This window comes from Drosophila montana, unplaced genomic scaffold (genome assembly GCF_035044405.1).
Source record: "Drosophila montana isolate Dmon_TW-CO22-7 unplaced genomic scaffold, ASM3504440v1 contig_3218_1, whole genome shotgun sequence".
Classification (NCBI taxonomy): Eukaryota; Metazoa; Arthropoda; class Insecta; order Diptera; family Drosophilidae; genus Drosophila; species Drosophila montana.
The window spans coordinates 1,348,810-1,366,861 of NW_026998098.1; the positions used below are offsets into that span (position 1 = coordinate 1,348,810).

Genomic DNA, 18,052 nt, shown 5'->3' on the forward strand with positions numbered 1-18,052 from the left:
TACATAAGGGAAATGTTTGCAAGAGTATCAAGTCATCGGTGTGCCAAAGAAATCCTCAACTCTTGATTCTTTTGTTAAATATACCCTTTCTCATCGGCAAGAAGATTGAAGCAAATAAAAAGGTTGTTTTATTTGGGTCAAAAGAAAAACCAGCTAAAGTCAAAATCTAAGCTAATAATAAGCCCAAAATTCCGTTAAGTTAAATGTTAAAAAATATTATAAACTGAATTAAATTGATGTATAAAGTAACTAGATTCTATTGCTATAAGAATATGCGCCACGCTGGACAATTTTTCTTTCATTTTACCTACATCTTTGGCAATCTCTTTAAAGAAATGGCAAAGCGAGTTCCAATTTAATTACTGATTAAGACAGCTGCGTGCTTTCACATAATGTGTTGCTGTGCTGGTATTCTTTTGCCTTAAACTGTTTAAATTCAAGGTTTTCCATTTAACAGCAATCTGCCCATGGATTTTAATGATATTTTTTCGCTCGCTGCCACACAATGGCACTTAGGTGGCAGTTGTTACTGCGCAGAAAATTGCAATCGACGGGCTTTTCACTTTTCATGTGATTCGTGGCAACGTGGAAAAGTGGAAACGATGGCCAGGCCAACTGACTGACTGCCACTTGGGCGTATGCGTAATGCGTAATTAATGATGGCCACGAAATTGTCAGTTTTTGACAAGTATCACTTGATGGACTACTGTCTAAGTCTGTGGCACTTAATCAAAACCAGACAAATCTCCAAGAAGCTTTCAATTAGTTGGCGCTTAAGTAATTATGTCTAATGCAAAAACTTGTGCCGCCTGATTGATGGATATGGAGAGGAAAGGGGGCAAGCAGGCAGCGTCCATTTCAATAGATAACTCGTGCAGGAAACACAAGTTGGCCCGCATTTGCCAAGGCACACACACACATACACACACACATCGTCAGTACTGTGAGCATTGCAAGGACTCGTTTGCTATTACTGGCACGCTCTGCTGGTCAGAGTGAAAGGACCCAGCGGCCAACAAGCCAACTGTAGGCCACCATGAATACCCATTCACAATATAAAATGTTTACAGTGTCATAAAAATATCAACAACAAATGCGAAACCAGAACAAACAAAAGCGAAAAAAGAGCGCAGAGCACAGCGCGTTAGACAAATAAGAAAATGTTGAAAGCTGTCATCGGAAAATTATCAGATGAAAGCAAATGTTATGTGCCTATGTGTTGACTCACCAAAACAGATTTTTCCACTGAAACTAGATGAAAAAGAACTAGAAATGCCTTTAAATTAAGTCCAAGTAGCAAAGTTTATCAATTCCATAAATACTACTTAAAAGCTGAAAGCTCGTGACAATCATAAAACTGATTTTGTAATTCTGCCAGAACCAAATAAGAAAAGTTGGGTACTTCTTTGTGCAATAAGCAATTTTTTATCGTTCCATGGAAAATCTGCAAGCATTCTTAAGGCATCCTCAGCGGAAGCTAATCCTAATCCTCATCCATTCTGGAATTCCTCCAGCAACCATCAGGCTCTCTTTGAAAATATCATTCGCATTCTTCCAGCATTCTTCTAGCACTCATTCTTCTGGGACTCATAATGCTCATCTTTCCTCTCTATATTGAACTTGTTTTGGCACTCTACCTAAATACTACCAATATTCTTCTTCTACAGAGCGACTAGATTAATTTATCTTCTGGCCTGTTCTATTTTAACATTTGTTTAAAAGGTTTACGTGTAGCTCTTGGGTGGATTCCCTCGGAGTCAAGTGGCAAATGCATATTGCAAACATCAAGTGCTTTCATATCAAGCAAAATCATCTGACTAAAATACAATGTGCCATTCAACACCCACTCGCACTCGAATATGCACACGCCCACAAACTGACACACAAGTCCTGCGAGAGCTCAACATGAAAATCAATAAAAAATATCGCATTACACACTTTACCCGCTTTGTTTTCGGTTTCATGCAGCATTTTTTTTTTGTATTTTTGTTTGTGCTTTTATTGTATATGTGCTTTGTGTCGATTTCGATTTTGGCGGCCACGCTGGCGTATGATTGATTTTAGGGCGCAAAGGCACAGGCACAGGCGCAGGCACTGACAAGTCGTCCACAGTGACTAGGCACAAAAACGTTGCATAACTAAAGGCGCCGGCAGCCGATACAAATTGCAATCGCAGCGTTGACATGTGGCAACGTGGAGCAGCTGCCATCAAAGAGCTTCACGAATTGCCAGTCAACAAATTCGATTCAATAAGCGCCTCTCATATGGCATGCACCAATTTTACGTTTTTATACCCTGAACTGGCCAAAAAAATGTATGTAACAGCCCAAAAAAAGTACATCTTCGAACCTAAAAAACATATTCTCCAGAATAACGAGCTGAGTCGATCTAATGATACCTGTCTGCCAGAATATACAAAAGCTAACGACCTGAAATTCGAAATACATATTTTTATATATCTCCTCTATTTTCTATAAAATCGATAAATATCGATTTTTATACTTGAGTTTGTTTATAATAACTCGAAAATTAAAAATTTCATATAGTATACAATGATAAAGAATATATTTAACCTTTTTAATAACTCCGCCAAAATTAGAAGAAACAAACCGATTTTATTAAGCTAGAGCCTTGAGTCTAGGTATATACACATATTAAGGTGCCATATTTAAGCTCAGAAAATTGCCCAAGGATCGGACTATAAATACCGACTTCAACATTCCATGGTCAGAGGCAAAGGTAAGAAGAAGCAGGGTAAACTGTGCGTATGTTTGTGTGTGTTTTCTTGTGTGTATAGAAGGAAGCTCGAACCTCAGTATGTATGTCCCTCAGTTGAGGGTATGCCCTAGTCGAGCACCTCCAGCTAGAACACGCTTAGTTTTCTTTCTTTTTTTGATGATATCCTCTTCTCGCAAGCGACATTGCCATGACTGTGCTCCATATTCATGAGGGCATGGGCGTGGCATAAGCTGATCAGAATGCGAGCCTATAGCTGAGCACGGAAATAGTCGTGCGCGGCACAACGAGATGACTTTTTCGAGTTGTTGCTGGCTTGTTTCTAAGCGGATTACGTGGCCGAATGATTGGGTTGAATGTCAGTTAAAAGCTTAAATTAAAAAGGTATTGAATTTTGATTGTAAACCGTGAAACATTGGAAAATACATTTTTGTCAGATATATTCGAACCAACACTCAATGCATCGAGGAGGCAAAATGTGGGCGACGCGAACAAATCGAGGCAATCATAAAGAGAATTTGTTTTGAGAGTATTGATTGTATTTGAGCGAGTGCAAATTGCAAAAATCCGAAAGTGTTTGTCGTAGATACAAGTATGCAGATACAAGCACGCACACACACACACACACACACGCATACGCACACATACACACTCACGCACACGCATGCATGCACTTAATAGCAACGATTTAACGCAATATTTAAAATTCGATTTTTATCTTGTGTTTTTGCAGGCCAGCACCAACAGGCAACAAAAGAGTACGTCAGGGAGGCAACGCTAATGGGCGGTTGCGCCACCAACAACAGCAACAACAACAACTGGCCACAATAGAGGCAGCAACAGCTGCGGTAGCAGGAGACATCGCCACCTTGTTACGATGTCAACGTAATGAAAACAAAACATAAAACTTGCATTTCCGTTGCCGCTGCCGCTGCGCGTACTGAAAAAATGAAGTCCGTCATCCTTTATCCGTATGGACCGCTAACGGGTAGCGCTCGCTGCTGTCGCATGTTGCATGCCAAAAATTTGGCCATAACAAGCGCAATTTACACAATTGTAAGTGCAACAACTGTTCTTGTTTTTAAAACTCTGTTAACATCATATTGCCACCAAGTCCCACCGGGCGTATGCGCAATGTCATTCTGAACTGTTTGTAAACTGTCCCAGTGGCAAAATTTCGCAATTCTTCAACGTAATTAATACAAGTGCCACGCGCGCTGAACAACTTTTATGATAATTCCTTTTTATCTTTAATGCAAATGGGGAAAACCTCATTAAATTGACAGGCAAATGACAAGAGTATTAATACCTACGGCAATTTTTTACAAATATATTATAAATTAAAAGTTAACTTTTCCAGTTCAAAATATAGCTCTTATTAGTTTTTTTTCATTTTATATGAACTACATAATTAAACAACTTTTTTAATTATTATTCGTGGAGAATTTTTAGAATTTTTATAAATAACAATTAAAAGTGCTCTAGTCGGGAGTGCCCGAAAAGTAGAGTACAGAAAAGCAAAAAGATCGGACTGACATGATCAACAATATAGACTTTTATATTATTATTATCAGCTGCGGCTTATTTGGCTGATCCTTAAATAAAATAGTATTTGGTCTCTATATAAATAGATATTTGTAGACAAACTCTTGCAAAAGATCAGCTACAATTGAATTTAAAGCAAAGCCAACTTTGAAAAGCCTTTAAGTTTCCAAAGACAACACAAACAGAAGTTAAAAATAATTAATTGTTAACAATATTTCTCAATTTACCTCCCGCGCTCTACCTGAGGTCACTATGCACCCGCCTTATAAGAACTATGGCCAAATAGATATCAGCTTTCCGCCACGTTGTGCACTCGCTTTTTCTTCATCTTGTGCCTTATAAATTGCAATTACACGACGCTCATTATGCCATTTAATTTATGTTAATGGCCGAATCGTGCATGGGATTTTTCTATGTACTACCAAATGCAGCAGCGGGGCCAAAGAACCAAAGGCAATAGCAACAATAACAACTGCAATTTGCGTATACAAATTATGTGCATGGCAACCTGCGAGTCAAATTTGTTGTTGCATTTTAAGTACCTGTTTTTCTTCCTCTTTTTTGTTGTTGTTGCCACGTGCAATTAGTGGCACGCTTTGTTGTATTCCATCGGGTTGAATTGTAAGGATAGTCACGGAACGTAATGAATGTCTCCGCCAAGTGTAAAACTTTGTATTTAAATATTAATTGCGCTGTAAAATTGCAGCACATAAATTTATAGCAGAATTTTACGATGAATATTTTAACTTCCGGCGACAGTCCGCTTCCTCTTCCACGCAGCCATTTTAAAAGCAAAGAAATTTTTTTTGTGTACAAACAAAAAAGGGTGTCACATTTGGCACCTTTTCAAATGCAGGCTCGCATTGCGTATACGTAATATGTGTGCTAATGTTCTTTTCATTTTGTTCTCACATTTCTCTGTCATTTTAGAATATATCACTCTTAATCGTCCTGATCTATTCGTGGCGCATCAATGTTAACATGCACAAATCTGCCGAGCTCCAGGATGTCTACTACGGTAAGCACTTGCATTATTCATTTAAGCCATTAAGCAATTGTACATATGCAAATACATGAGAATATGTCCCGGCTGGCCTTAAGCTGAGCATAATAAATGTTACACTTTGATAAATATACAAAATGTGGAGTGTCTGTAATTTAAAATATATTTACATATTTTATATTTATATATTTATATTTATTAGTCTAACATATACGTAGTTTCCTCTACCTAAGTTGTTTGTATCTTAAGAGCATTTGTGGATTTAGTTTTATTTTTGTCTTCTTATTTTGCAGGTGTGCAAATTGCATATTTTGCCATAATTGGCACACAAATGTCGATGATATTGTTAAGCATTGTGTTGATATTTGGCATCTGTCGGGTAAGTTTCGTTGTTTGCTAAAAGGCTTTTCCCCATTTTACAAAACTCAACAAAAGGTTGTCAAACAAGCAAACACACACTTATACACACACTCACACACACACACACACACGGACTGGTAAATCAAATAACTTCAAACCGAATATATGCAAATTATGCACATTTTGTGCCTGTGACCGAACTGTTTGCAGGCCATAAACAAATAAGGCGCATTCAAATGTAAATTACAAACTTGTGCGCCCGTAGGCGTATGTGCCACGCCTCCACTGTCTATCGAAGTGCGTCGAATGATGAATGAAGGACCAAAATAAAAGCACATTATCGACATTTTGAATTTCAAATGTCCTTTTATTATAGATTTCAGTGTGTGAAATTGAAATATTTCCACTGATAAATCAATTTTTTGATTTAAATTTTGACATATTATTTAAATTATTAGATAAGCTTTTTTTAAATGCATTAAAGCTTATCGAAATAACGTTAACTAAACTTATGTTTAGAGCATTCGTTTTAGACTATGTCAAAGTAGCAGATTTTTTCGAAGCTCGCTTCTGATATAAATTGGATTAAAATTGAATATTTATTAGAACAAAGTTAAACAAGTAGAAATTTTAATTTATGCCCAATGGCCAAATACTTTCAGCCAGTTTCTAGCTAACATGTGAATCGAACGAAAGTTAAACATATTTATTTTGTGTTCTTAAGCTGAAGCTTCTGAAGTAAACATATTCAAACGCAAATTTATGCTCTAGAGTATAAGAGATCTGAACATATTGAACAAGTTATTCAAGTAAAAACTGACAATGGCTTAAACTTCCTGTGAGAGAAGAATTTATGATGGAGTCATCGTATAAAAAACAAAAAAAAGAGATGTAAATAAAGTCGAACGAACCCGCCCAACATATTTAAAAGGGTTGCCAAAAAAAAAAAAAAAGGAAAATAGAATGCCAAAAAGATGGTTGACAATGCAGACAATTTGTCACACAATTGGGTACACAAGACCAACTGTCGGTTGGCTGACGACTGGCGGCGACACATGACAAAGATTATGTATCCAGTTGAAGGGAGCATTGCGTGGCGCATTGTGTGGAATTTTTTAATTTCGACCTAACAACTAAAACAAAAACAACAAAACAAAACAGAGTAACAACAAATGCGAGACGGACGCCAACGAATTGCCCTAAAATGTATGCTACACTTATTTGTATAGCTCGATGTGTGCACAGCACACGTGAATGTGTGTGTGTGTGTGTGTGTTTGGGGAAAAGAGAGCTCTGTATGTTGGCCAAATTAATTGCAATTTGCTCTTAGGCGCCAGCAACCTGGCTAAATGGGTGCCTGTACCCGTTGCGTTTAAATAATGCATAGACCATTGGCATTAATTAAAGCTGGCTGCTTATTTTGACAACAATTTGTATGGAAAACAATTCCATGAAAGTGCAGGCATTTTTAACTCTGTATATGTGTGTATGTGTGAGAAATGAGAGGAGCTTGGCACAAACTCAATTAAAATGAGAAAGAACTGTTGCAGGTTGCCGAACATGATATACTCTTGCAGACATTGGGCATATATGTGATATATATATTTCTAAACTTTTGAAGAGATAAATTTCCGAAAGATTGCTTTTATGGGATTAACATGGCTGGGAGATTCTGCTAAAATGTTGAAGTTAGAAGGATAATACCTATGCTCCATCATGTACGAATTTTATACGTTCGGAAACTATTATAATATTAATATTAGCACACTTTATTTAATCTCAAATAATGCACATAATGCAGCCCGTTAAATCGCTTTAAAAAATATGAAAATATTGTTGGTCTAAAAATGGAATATGCAAAATGTGCGGCTAAAACTGTCAGCAACAGCAAAGGCCGTGGCTGGAGAATAAATCTAATAAATAAACCTCAAAATGCTACACGCGTAAAAGTGCCAAAAAATGCAATCACAGGTTTTGCGCCCTAGTGAGATATATGACAGCACACGCACACACACACACACACATACGCACAGTCTCATATGGGAAATAAATTATTTGTTGGAGTGAGGGCGCGCAGAAAATCAATGCGTTCAATTTGATGCCAGCTAAAGGTGTGCAAATGACTTTGGTGACCTATCCATCCCATCCCAACACCCCCAGACTATATTGAAAGAGGGATGTAATATTTGTGTACCCGTTCTGTTCTATTGCCCACAGGAAAACCCCGGCCTAATTGTACCCTGGATAATTGGCTATATTACGTTTATGGCCTTAGAAGCTGTCGCCATGGTTTATTCGAATGTGTTGCGTGATCATGTGAATAAGGTAAGTCGAATCCTGTGGGGCGACCCGCATACCGACAGGTGTGGGAATTGGGCGCGCCAGACAAACGCTTTTAATGCATATCTAAGCTGCGTAGCTGGTGGTCCATTTATTTAATGAAAGCCCCCGCCAATCAGCCTTATGCTCAGCCAGCAGTCCGACAAAAGCCTCGGCGCAGCGGGAGCTGCTTGTGAATGATATCAATGAGAGTTCTTGAATGCCGCGTTGGCATAAATCAATTCGAGCCGAAGCACAAAGATCTGGCAAAACAAACAAATAAATTGCACGGACTCAATGCTAGAAAATAACAATAACGAGAACAACAACAACAACCACAACAACAACAATGAAATCAACGACAATAACAAAAGACCAGGGCAAAATCCGTTACATATGTAAAAGTTGCTTTTTTATGCTAAAATCAAACAAAGAATTTAGGTTACGGTCGGATGCTAACGACAGTTAAATGCACTACAAACCAGAGACAATTGAAATTGATATGTAAACACAAAACATACGCTTTCTTTTGTATTGGTTGCTGTGACATGTTTCCATGTTCCCAATGACGTTTGGCCCTTTGTCCGATTTTCGAGAGAGTTTTGCTAGCGACAAGCGGCGTTTATTTATTTCTAGGAATTCGTTTTTGTGTGCTTGGAAACGATGTTTTCTAACTGTTAGCGTAAAGCATATCGATTAATGTGAATCCATGTGAATCAAAGTCCAATAGTTAACATTTTTAATATGCGTTTCGTCAAGGTGAAGAGCGTGGTTAACTATGTAGATAAACCATAATGTAAAATGGGAAATTTTAGTCCAATCAGATTTTGCGAACAGAAAAATAATTGAATTTAATTCAAGATAGATGACCAAGAAAACAATATCTAATTAAATTTATATTATTAGATATCTTAATCTCAAAATTACCCAGAATCCGTATACCAAATTCTTAAAAATGAAAGAAAATTATTATAAAATCGGTTTTAAATGTATGTTAATGCTTAATATAAAAAAACCTTTTTGAAAACCTATATTGATGTGTGAAAGAAGGTTTATTGAATTGAATTGTCTTAACATTTAAATGAATAACTACCATAGCATGGAAAAAAATATAAAATAATAGATAGATAGAAAGATAGCTCAAATCTTCAGTTAAGAACTGTCACACTAATTTGTTATAGCGTAACCCTTTCGCTTTGTAGCTTAAAATTAAATTTTGTTAAAGCGAACGCTTTACCTTTGAATGTTGCAGTCACAGGCTAGGCATTAAAAACTGAGGTGCCTGATTAACCAAGTGAAGCGCATAGTCGAGAGCAAAAAAAATAAAAGCTTAAGCGCATACTTAAAAGTAGTTGGCAAAACGAAGCCGCAAAGCTCAAAGCTGACAACAGGGTTCATTCACTTACTCCCACACATCCCACTTCTCACTCTCTCTCTCTCTCGCTCGCTCTCTCGTTTACTCCTTTACTTACCCCAAGCGGGCGCCGTGGCATGCCATAGGCTTATTACACACATGCATTCACACTCTCTCTCTCGCTCACACAAACACACAGACAAATAGACACAGACTTGGGCATTTTTGCACGCCAACTTTTGCTGCTCTCCGCTTTGTCCCCGCCGCCATTTTTATTTGTCTTCCACATTTGTTTTTGCGGCTGCTTCTATTACGAACGTGCCCCGACGCGCCCGCCTTTTTTGTTGCAATTGTTGCTTGTTTTCCACCAAAGCGTTACAAAATTGCCGCCTCATGCATAATTTATTACAATTGTGGAGGTATAAACTCATGTTTTTGTTTTCTCTTGCGTTCTCTTCGCCAGCGCTGAAAAAATATTTGCGCCCTTAAAGTTTTGTGCCTCTTTTTTTAAATGCCCTGCAGCCAAAAAAAAAAAACGAACGGAAAATTGTATAATAGGCTATGGGAAAACGTGTATATATTATGAAACCGTCAATATAAAAGAATTTAAAGCCGAATTTCCCAAGAGTTAACAGTCATTTAATAAATGAATAAATTCGAAATTTATTAATGGGATTGAGGAGCCTTTGGTTACAGGGTATCTTTTAGGCAAGCAGCAGAGTGCTTATAATCTTACCTGGTTTATAGCAGCTTTTATTTAAAACATATCTGAGTAACTGGAGCTGCAATTAGTTTGCACCAAAAGAGTTTACCCTTAGTATTTTAAATATTATTAATTTTTGATCAATTAATTTGAATAAATTTTTATACATTTTACAGCAGTTCGATGCCATGTGCAAGGCTGAGGTGGCATTTTTTATCGCACGCGCTTTTATCAATGTGAGTAATTATACAAATTTTCGGTGAATGTGTGTGTGTGTGTGTGTAACCAATTGAAGCCTATCTAAAAGAAATTAATTTTCACACATCTATAAAATTGAGCTTGAAGCAAATCTAAATAGCTTAATCATGAGAAAAAAGCTTGAAATAGTTCTTCGCCAACTTTTAATCTTGGGCGTCTATTTAGCAAAGTCGAGCATTAGTTAATTATGAATGTTCTAAAACGCGAACTTTGGCAATGAGTTTGAAGCCAATTGAGTGGAATTATAGAAATATAAACCTTCTACGTGTTACATCAATTAGACAGTCAGTCAACAATTTGTGTGTTTTACACTCCGTTTTTTTTATTGCTATAAATAGCCCGTACATTTAAAAATTCGAATACACCTTGCCAATGACCAATAGATGAAATACAATTCTATATCGCCATCGACTTGAGTATTGCTTCATAGTTTCTTTTGCATAGAATGACAAAGGCGATTTTCAGCGACAAGCCCATCAGTTTAATAGACGTCTGCATGCCCTCACCCTGCACTCTTTTTCCCACGACTTTGACGGAGAACTTCAGCAGGCGTAAACTGAGGAAACCGTAATGATATATCAACCAGGGTATCATAAGTGCGGGCGAGAACTGTTCAAAGAGGCAAATTAATCCAAATTAAACACAAAAGCAGCGAAAATAAATCAAGTCTTACGGCAATTGCAGCATAGGTCAAACTTAACCAAGCATTTATGTGTAAGAAACCAAACCCACAACGCAATTGTCGAGTTACCTCGGGGGGGAGTATCAAAAATCGATTATTATGCCACAAAGTCGGCAGCTTGGTAACTGAACTGCAATAATGGCACGTAAAGATATACAGACTCTTCATCTGTTTGGGGATTCAAAGGAATACAGATAGATAGAGATTTTCGGATCTTAAGTCATACCAGGCCGTGCATACACATAAATATCAGTATTCGATGCATTATGAAAAAATAACTTTTGGGAAAATCCAACAATTCTATAGATTCTCTACTTGCATCCACCTTAAGCTTGTACCTGCGAGCAATAAGGAAAATTTGTTCATCGTATGGTATCAGCTGGAACATTACAAACGACAATTTAAAATATTGCTGAACACGTTAAATGTAATTACACAATTTTGAAAATCTATTTTTTATTTCTTTTTTTTGAAAATTGTACAATCTGATTACAAAGTCTTTCTTTGAATTCAACTATTTACATATTTTACTTGGCTTCCTATAATAAAACTTGAATAATTCTCCAATGCAAGTAAACAAACAATACAATTTGATCTCCGTTTCATAGTAATCGGCATGAATTTATTGATTTATGCTTTCGTTTAGGCGAATATACAACAAATGACATAAATAATTTGATTATAGGTAAAATCCATGAGCGCCATTAGCTCGTAAATCAACGACTGTGCAATACTCTAACTGCATATTCGTAATAAGTTACTTGCTCTAATGGCATCATGCCAGAAGACTAAAGAGTAGTTTATAGAGGTAAAAAGGGAGTGCAAAAATTAATGGCCTTCACGTTGTGGAAAACCAATATACCTTTTCTTTCTCTATTGGCAACAGAGTATAAACATAAAAATGTTTTTCTGGTTATTTAGAGTGTGCGTGTATGTGTGAGTGCTAAGTGGAATTTATGTGACTCAATTAAAACCTATTCTCTCTCTGCCTCTCTCTCTCTTAATCTCTCCCCCTCTCTCCCCCTGTCTCCCATCTAAATCAAACAGGTGCTCGCCATGTGGGGCGTATTGCGTTTCTATAATCTGGTGCGTTCGGGCATCACCTGGCGCGGACCGGAGGTAAGTGCGATACAATTCATTTTTCTCAATAAATGGGAAAACAGAAAAAAGCGAAAAACAAAAAATCATTTAACGTTGTGTGGCTTGTGGTTTTCCATAAAGTAAAGTATTAAGGCCGATTCGGCAAGCCGAAGATTCAATACTCTGGACTAGAGCTTAAGTTTATGTGAGGAGAATAGTGATCAAGCTGGCTCAAGATATGTTCATAAAGAGGAAAGTTATCAAAGCACTATATAATAGAGGTATATATAGAGGGTTTATGATATAGAAGTCGGATCCAGCCGATTCAACTTATACGCTGCCGCAACAAAAAAACGAATCAATGCAGAGTGTCTGAGCAATTGGGAAACATGACGGACTGCTGCCTGTTAATCAGGATTATGTATACTTTATAATATCGGTATCCATGACAAAATTATAAAATTCTCGACATGTGGGCCGGATTGCATTTCTATAATCTGGTGCGGTCGGGCATCACCTGGTGCGGACCGGAGGGGATTGCGAAAAATTAAATTTTCTCAATAAGTGGGAAATAGAAAAAAACGATTAAGAAAAAATCGATTAACTGTGTTTGGATTTTCATAAAGAAAAGTATTGAGGATAATTCGGCAAGCCGAGGAGGCAATACCCTAGACCATGGCTGAAGTGTTTGCCAATATGTGAGGAGAATAAGGCTCATACTGGCTCAAGATAAGGGTGATAAGGGGAAATGTATAAAAAAACTCAATTTTCGACCGATTCTATCTATAGTATACCTCTAAAGATATAGTTGATTTATGATAAAGTGGTCCGATCCAGCGGATTCCGACGCATCAATGCAGAGTTTCCGTGCGATTAGGAAACAGGACAGGAAACGGACTTTTACTTGTTGATGATCAGGAATTTGTGAATTTTATGGTCCTCATCGGAGGTGTCTTCTTTAGTCCATGACAAAATATAAAACTCTCTACACAAGTGATTTAAATATTTATCGCCCATATGTCGTTGCTCTTTCCAATCGAAACCAGGCCAAGACCGCGATCTTCGCGCCCATGTACAAGAGCGTGAGCACCCACAGCAAATCCTCGGTGGTCCATCTGGAGGGTAAGCGCGCCAAGCAGCGCCAGCGACAGCGTCGCTACAGCGTCGAGGCGGAGAGCGGCTGTTGCGCCATCTTCGACTTTGACTTTGACTACGACGACGATGATGAGGAGGATGCGGAGGATGATGCAGTGGGCTACGATTATGACGACTACTATGACTATTATGAGGACGAGGATGAAGAGCAGCTGGAGCTGGAGTTGGAGCAGCAGGAAGATGCGGACTGCAGCATGCTGGGCGCGGGTGCATCCAAATCGCGCTCTCGAACGGCAGCAGTCCGGGTGAAGGGTCAGCGCCAGAGGCGCAACAACAACAACATACGCAGCGTGCTGATCAATAAGCGCCACAACAAATACAAAATCAGCCGGCCACAGACACAGCTGGAGGTCATCAACGAGTCGGAGCGCAGCGCGGGCAGCGGCAGCGACGAGAACGACTCCCTGCTGGTGGCCTATGACAGCAGCTCGTCGCTGGCGTCGGTTTGACATTGGCCGCCATGCCACAATGGAACTTCAGCAAATGGGAGCCGGAGCCAGGCAATGCCACCAGCTGACGACAGCAGCGGGAGTGGAAGCGGAAGCGATACCAGCAGCAGCAGCAGCAGCAGCGGCAGCAGCGAGGACGACGACACTCGGCAGCATCTGCAGCCTGGAACGCGGCTCTCTGGCAAAGGTTGTGGTCAGCGTCAGCGTAAACGCCGACGTTCACTGCGACGCGTCTACTGCGCTGTAAATGTCTCCATAATGGGCCTCTTGGTGGCCGTGGAGATATACGCACAGCTGGCCATATTTCTATAGGTAGGTCAAATCGTCACATCTTTGCTATCAAAGAAGATAAAGCGATCAGCACATGACAAATAAATGTAATAGGAATCAAACTTCAAATACATATAATAAGAAAATCCCTATAAAAAATAAACATATTAAATAAAACAAACAAGAAAGCATTCATTTGAAAAGATATGATTTGTACATATAAAGATGCAAATTAACCGCAGACTTGACCTTTATTAAATAAAGACAGCGAGTGGGAAAAAAAAAGATACAAGAAAAGAAAATTTAAGTGTAGCTAATTTCCATAGCAAATAAGTTATTCTCTACATAGTCCAAGATCTAGTCCAAGTCTAAGCTAAAGCTATATAAAAAGGCTGCAAAGGCATAATAAGATTACAGATAGTTTAGTTCACGGTTTGAACCAGCTTCCTGCCGTGAAAAGAGGTTGAAAAGGGGTTTTGCTTTATCAAACATTTTCGAAATTACAAACATTTTATTTTTCATTTATTATTGCCCGTCGTGGTGAAAATATTGCAAGCTATAAATATTTTCATAAACAAAATGCGGGCTAAATTAGATATATTCCCAAAATCCAATAATTGGGTCTACTCCAAAAATAGTTTATTTTTTACCAAACTCGTTTTCGGTTCACCGTAAAGAATTACATTGGAGTTGCAGATACGCAGCCTTGATATATAAGATATAACAAATACATTTTAAGATTTATTTATCACAAATAAACCATAAGATTATTAAAAATAAAAATAAATGACTAAGTAGAAAGTAGACAGGGATCTCAAGTATTGCTTACTTTAGTATTAAGTATGAACCAGGTAAACTCTCAACTAAAGCGGAAAGAAACTATATCAAAATGTTAACGGAAAAGTGAAGCGGAACCGATTTTTTCAAAAAACTCCATTATCTAAAGATTATTTCCATGTTGGACCGTTACAATAAAGTCTTCAAACTCTCAAAACATAGACACGCAAATTATTCATAATTATTTGATGGAGTGAAGATCTATTCGGTTCAGTCTGTAGTACAGAGTGAAGTTAGAATATCTATTGCATTAAATAATTTAAGCTACTTTCTCTCTATCAAAAAAGTTTATATACATATAGAAGTGTGTATTTGCGAAGTAAAGATCAGATAAAACTAGTTATAGAAAATACTTATGCCCAGTAAAGAAAATACTTAATTATCGCACATTTTGCTCTTATCGTAGAGTCATGTACAAAAACAGATGAAGCTTTATTCGGGCAAAATTTAATTTTTGTTGGGCTAGCTGGAAACAAAAGCTTTAAAAACTAACATAGATATCCGAAAGAGCAGAAAACAACAGCTTAAAAAGGGAAAGCAAAAATTTAATATTTGAAGTGCGTTTAAAATATTAATTGTAAATAAACAAATACCAGAAAAACAAATCAGCCAGTTCATATTTATTATCAAAGAAAAAAAAAAGAAACAAAAGTATTCATATCGCTAATTGTATTATTATTGTACATAAGTCTATATACATATATATATAGTATATTTAAGTATATACTTGCTAAAAGTACAGTTGCGCCAAAAACAAAACACTTTGAAAGCTAATCATTGAATGTGAATTAATGTATACCCAAAATCAAAACAAAAACTGAATAAACACTTGATATTTGTGCAAAAATAGAACACAAACGTGTGGAGCACGTGAGCGGAGCAGCCATTCCCCGGTATCACAATCATTTTTCATTCCGCCTATTATCGACCTGACGCTGGGTAATGCCAACACGGCATCGTTTATCTTTAAAGGTGCGGGACTTTTTTTTATAGTCTTCTACACGATGAGTTTTAAGCGTGTGTCGTGTAAACGCGGCCTAAATGCCCCAGTTGAGTATGCTCGACTAGTAAATATCCTCTAGTACTCACATATTATTCTCGGTATAAACCCCATCGAACATGTATTCCTAACTTCCGTTTTTATTGTACGATCTCTCTGAAAATTGAAGACATTACTAATGTCATTTCAATAAATCGAAAGGGTATCTTATAGTGAAGTATTGTCTTGAGCTTCTATAGTCTACGATCGCTCTCTAATCAATAATATATTTATGTGTACTTTATGCTAACGAAGATGTCTCCAACTGCCCTTTATATATGTGACAGGGCATTAAAACGCAAACTTTGTGACGTCAGAGTGCTGGCCCCTACTAATTAAATGATAAGGGGTAAAAACGCAAAAGGCGTTCGCACGACACGCGCAACACGTGATATAATCAAAATAATAATCACAACCGCCAGGCGTACTCCAATATGTATATGAGAATACTCGGAGCGAGTTGAAGTACCCGAAAGTACTTGCGATGATAATGAAAATTGGGACTCAGCATAGTGGGAAATTTGAGATCTAATCAGTTTTGGAGCATTCGATTTAAAAGCGCTTGGGTTTTTCAGAAGGTCCAACAGTAGAGAAACATGTGGAGTCCGACATTGATTGCTCTCAGTGTGCTTGCGCTGCTAGCCAGCAGCCAGGCACGACTCCTGCCCATCCAAGGCGAGCAGCTGTGGGCAGCGGATATGATCGAAGTGCCGCAGATGTTGGAGCCAGTCCAGCCGGCAAATAGAGCGGGTAAGAGCTAGGCCTTTGCGGCCCAAAGCCTAGACAGGACAATGAACTGGACGTTATCTATTCCTCTTAGCTGGCTGCTCCATTAAGATACGAAGCACCGAGATGAAAAATCCACAACCGCTTCTTATTAAGCCTGGCACCACGGAATTCTTTCCCTTCTCGGCGACTGGCAACGTGGATGTGGAGCATGACAAGACCATTGAGTTCCATTGCACCAGCAGCCTGGACTCGCCGCTTTCGGGCAAATCTGTGACGGCCAAGTGTGTGGGCGGTTCGACCTTTAAGGTTGGCGACAAGGAGCACGACATTTCGGCTATTAAGTGCACATCCTGGCCAGCCTTCGTGGGCAAGAAGTCCGGCTCCAGCTGCAACGGCGGCACCACCCTGATCAAGGTGGGCTTTGAGCTGAGCGACTCCCGGTTTGCCACACAGTACGAGGTGTGCTTCAATGAGGATGAGGAGGTCACTCGCTATGTCCACCACACCCTGGACTCCGGCAGCAATTACTATGCCACTGGCGTGGATCGCATCAACTTCGCCCCCGGCGGCTACTTCGCTGGCAAAAACGTGGACAAGCTGTACACGCAGGTGGTGCAAAAGGAGACCATTGACAAGGCCCTGGGCACGGATTCGGCCAACTACTTTGACTCACCGAAGAACGTGTTCCTCGCACGCGGTCACATGGGTGCCAAGGCCGACTTTGTCTATCCGCCCGAGCAGCGCGCCACCTTCCTGTTCATCAATGCCGCACCCCAATGGCAGACGTTCAATGCGGGCAACTGGGCTCGAGTCGAGGATGGCGTTAGGGCGTGGGTTACGAAGAACAAGAAACAGGTGGACTGCTGGACTGGCGTCTGGGGTGTCACCACATTGCCCAACAAGGATGGCAGGCAGACCAGTCTCTATTTGGCCTACGATCACAATGGCAATGGGTTGATTCCCGTGCCCAAGCTCTACTTCCGCGTGGTCATCGATCCCAGCACCAAGAAGGGCGTTGTCTTTGTTGGTGTCAACAATCCACACTTGAGTCTCGACGAGATCAAACGTGATTATATTCTGTGCGAGGATGTCAGCGATAAGATCAACTACATCAGCTGGAAGCGCACAGACCTTCTGGCGGGCTACTCATACGCCTGCGAGGTGTCCGAGTTCCGCAAAAAGGTTACCCATTTGCCCGCGTTCTCCGTCAGCGGTTTGTTGGTTTAATTGCCGTAGGATTAGCTTAGATTGAATTAAAGAAATTGCCAAATATTCATATTTGTTATAATATTAATGCTTTAAAGGAAAAGGGGAAATTAAAAGAGTTGATAATTAATTAATTATCAAATCTTTGATCTGGTATTCGCAGTGATTACTTATTCTGATATACAGAAAGTAGAAAAATATAATGTTTTCACTGAGGCTCGAACCAGTGGCCAACAAATATAAATCCACGGCTGCAAAACCAAACATCAATTGGCAATGGCTCGGTTCAAGGTTCGAACCAGCATTTTTTTTCTTTTAAAAAGTGCA

The 18,052-nt window shown here is 38.9% G+C and overlaps 3 protein-coding genes across 4 annotated transcripts; 2 read left to right on the forward strand and 1 right to left on the reverse strand.

Moving 5' to 3' along the window:
- Nucleotides 1–2,610: 2,610 nt before the first annotated feature.
- LOC135433740 (uncharacterized) lies at nucleotides 2,611–15,372 on the forward strand. Its single transcript, XM_064689973.1, is given in 8 exon segments — nucleotides 2,611–2,739; nucleotides 3,470–3,792; nucleotides 5,212–5,299; nucleotides 5,578–5,663; nucleotides 7,862–7,969; nucleotides 10,197–10,256; nucleotides 12,008–12,079; nucleotides 13,087–15,372. Coding segments are annotated over 7 exon segments (1,452 nt in total). The 5' UTR covers nucleotides 2,611–2,739; nucleotides 3,470–3,624; the 3' UTR covers nucleotides 13,957–15,372.
- Nucleotides 10,575–11,468, reverse strand: LOC135433499 (uncharacterized). 2 transcript variants are annotated; one of them, XR_010437098.1, is made up of 3 exons: nucleotides 11,187–11,454; nucleotides 10,952–11,128; nucleotides 10,575–10,887 (listed from the first exon to the last, which is right to left on the reverse strand). XR_010437098.1 is itself a non-coding variant. In XM_064689611.1 (3 exons), exons 1-3 carry the CDS (start codon nucleotides 11,346–11,348, stop codon nucleotides 10,675–10,677), a joined length of 474 nt encoding a protein of 157 aa, XP_064545681.1. In that variant the 5' UTR covers nucleotides 11,349–11,468; the 3' UTR covers nucleotides 10,575–10,674. The 2 variants fall into 2 exon arrangements, 1 of the variants encoding a protein (XP_064545681.1); XM_064689611.1 differs by having other exon boundaries at nucleotides 11,030–11,128; nucleotides 11,187–11,468.
- Nucleotides 15,373–16,365: 993 nt separating the features above from the next.
- LOC135433593 (uncharacterized) lies at nucleotides 16,366–17,791 on the forward strand. Its single transcript, XM_064689739.1, has 2 exons — nucleotides 16,366–16,540; nucleotides 16,611–17,791. Exons 1-2 carry the CDS (start codon nucleotides 16,387–16,389, stop codon nucleotides 17,744–17,746), a joined length of 1,290 nt encoding a protein of 429 aa, XP_064545809.1. The 5' UTR covers nucleotides 16,366–16,386; the 3' UTR covers nucleotides 17,747–17,791.
- Nucleotides 17,792–18,052: the final 261 nt, after the last annotated feature.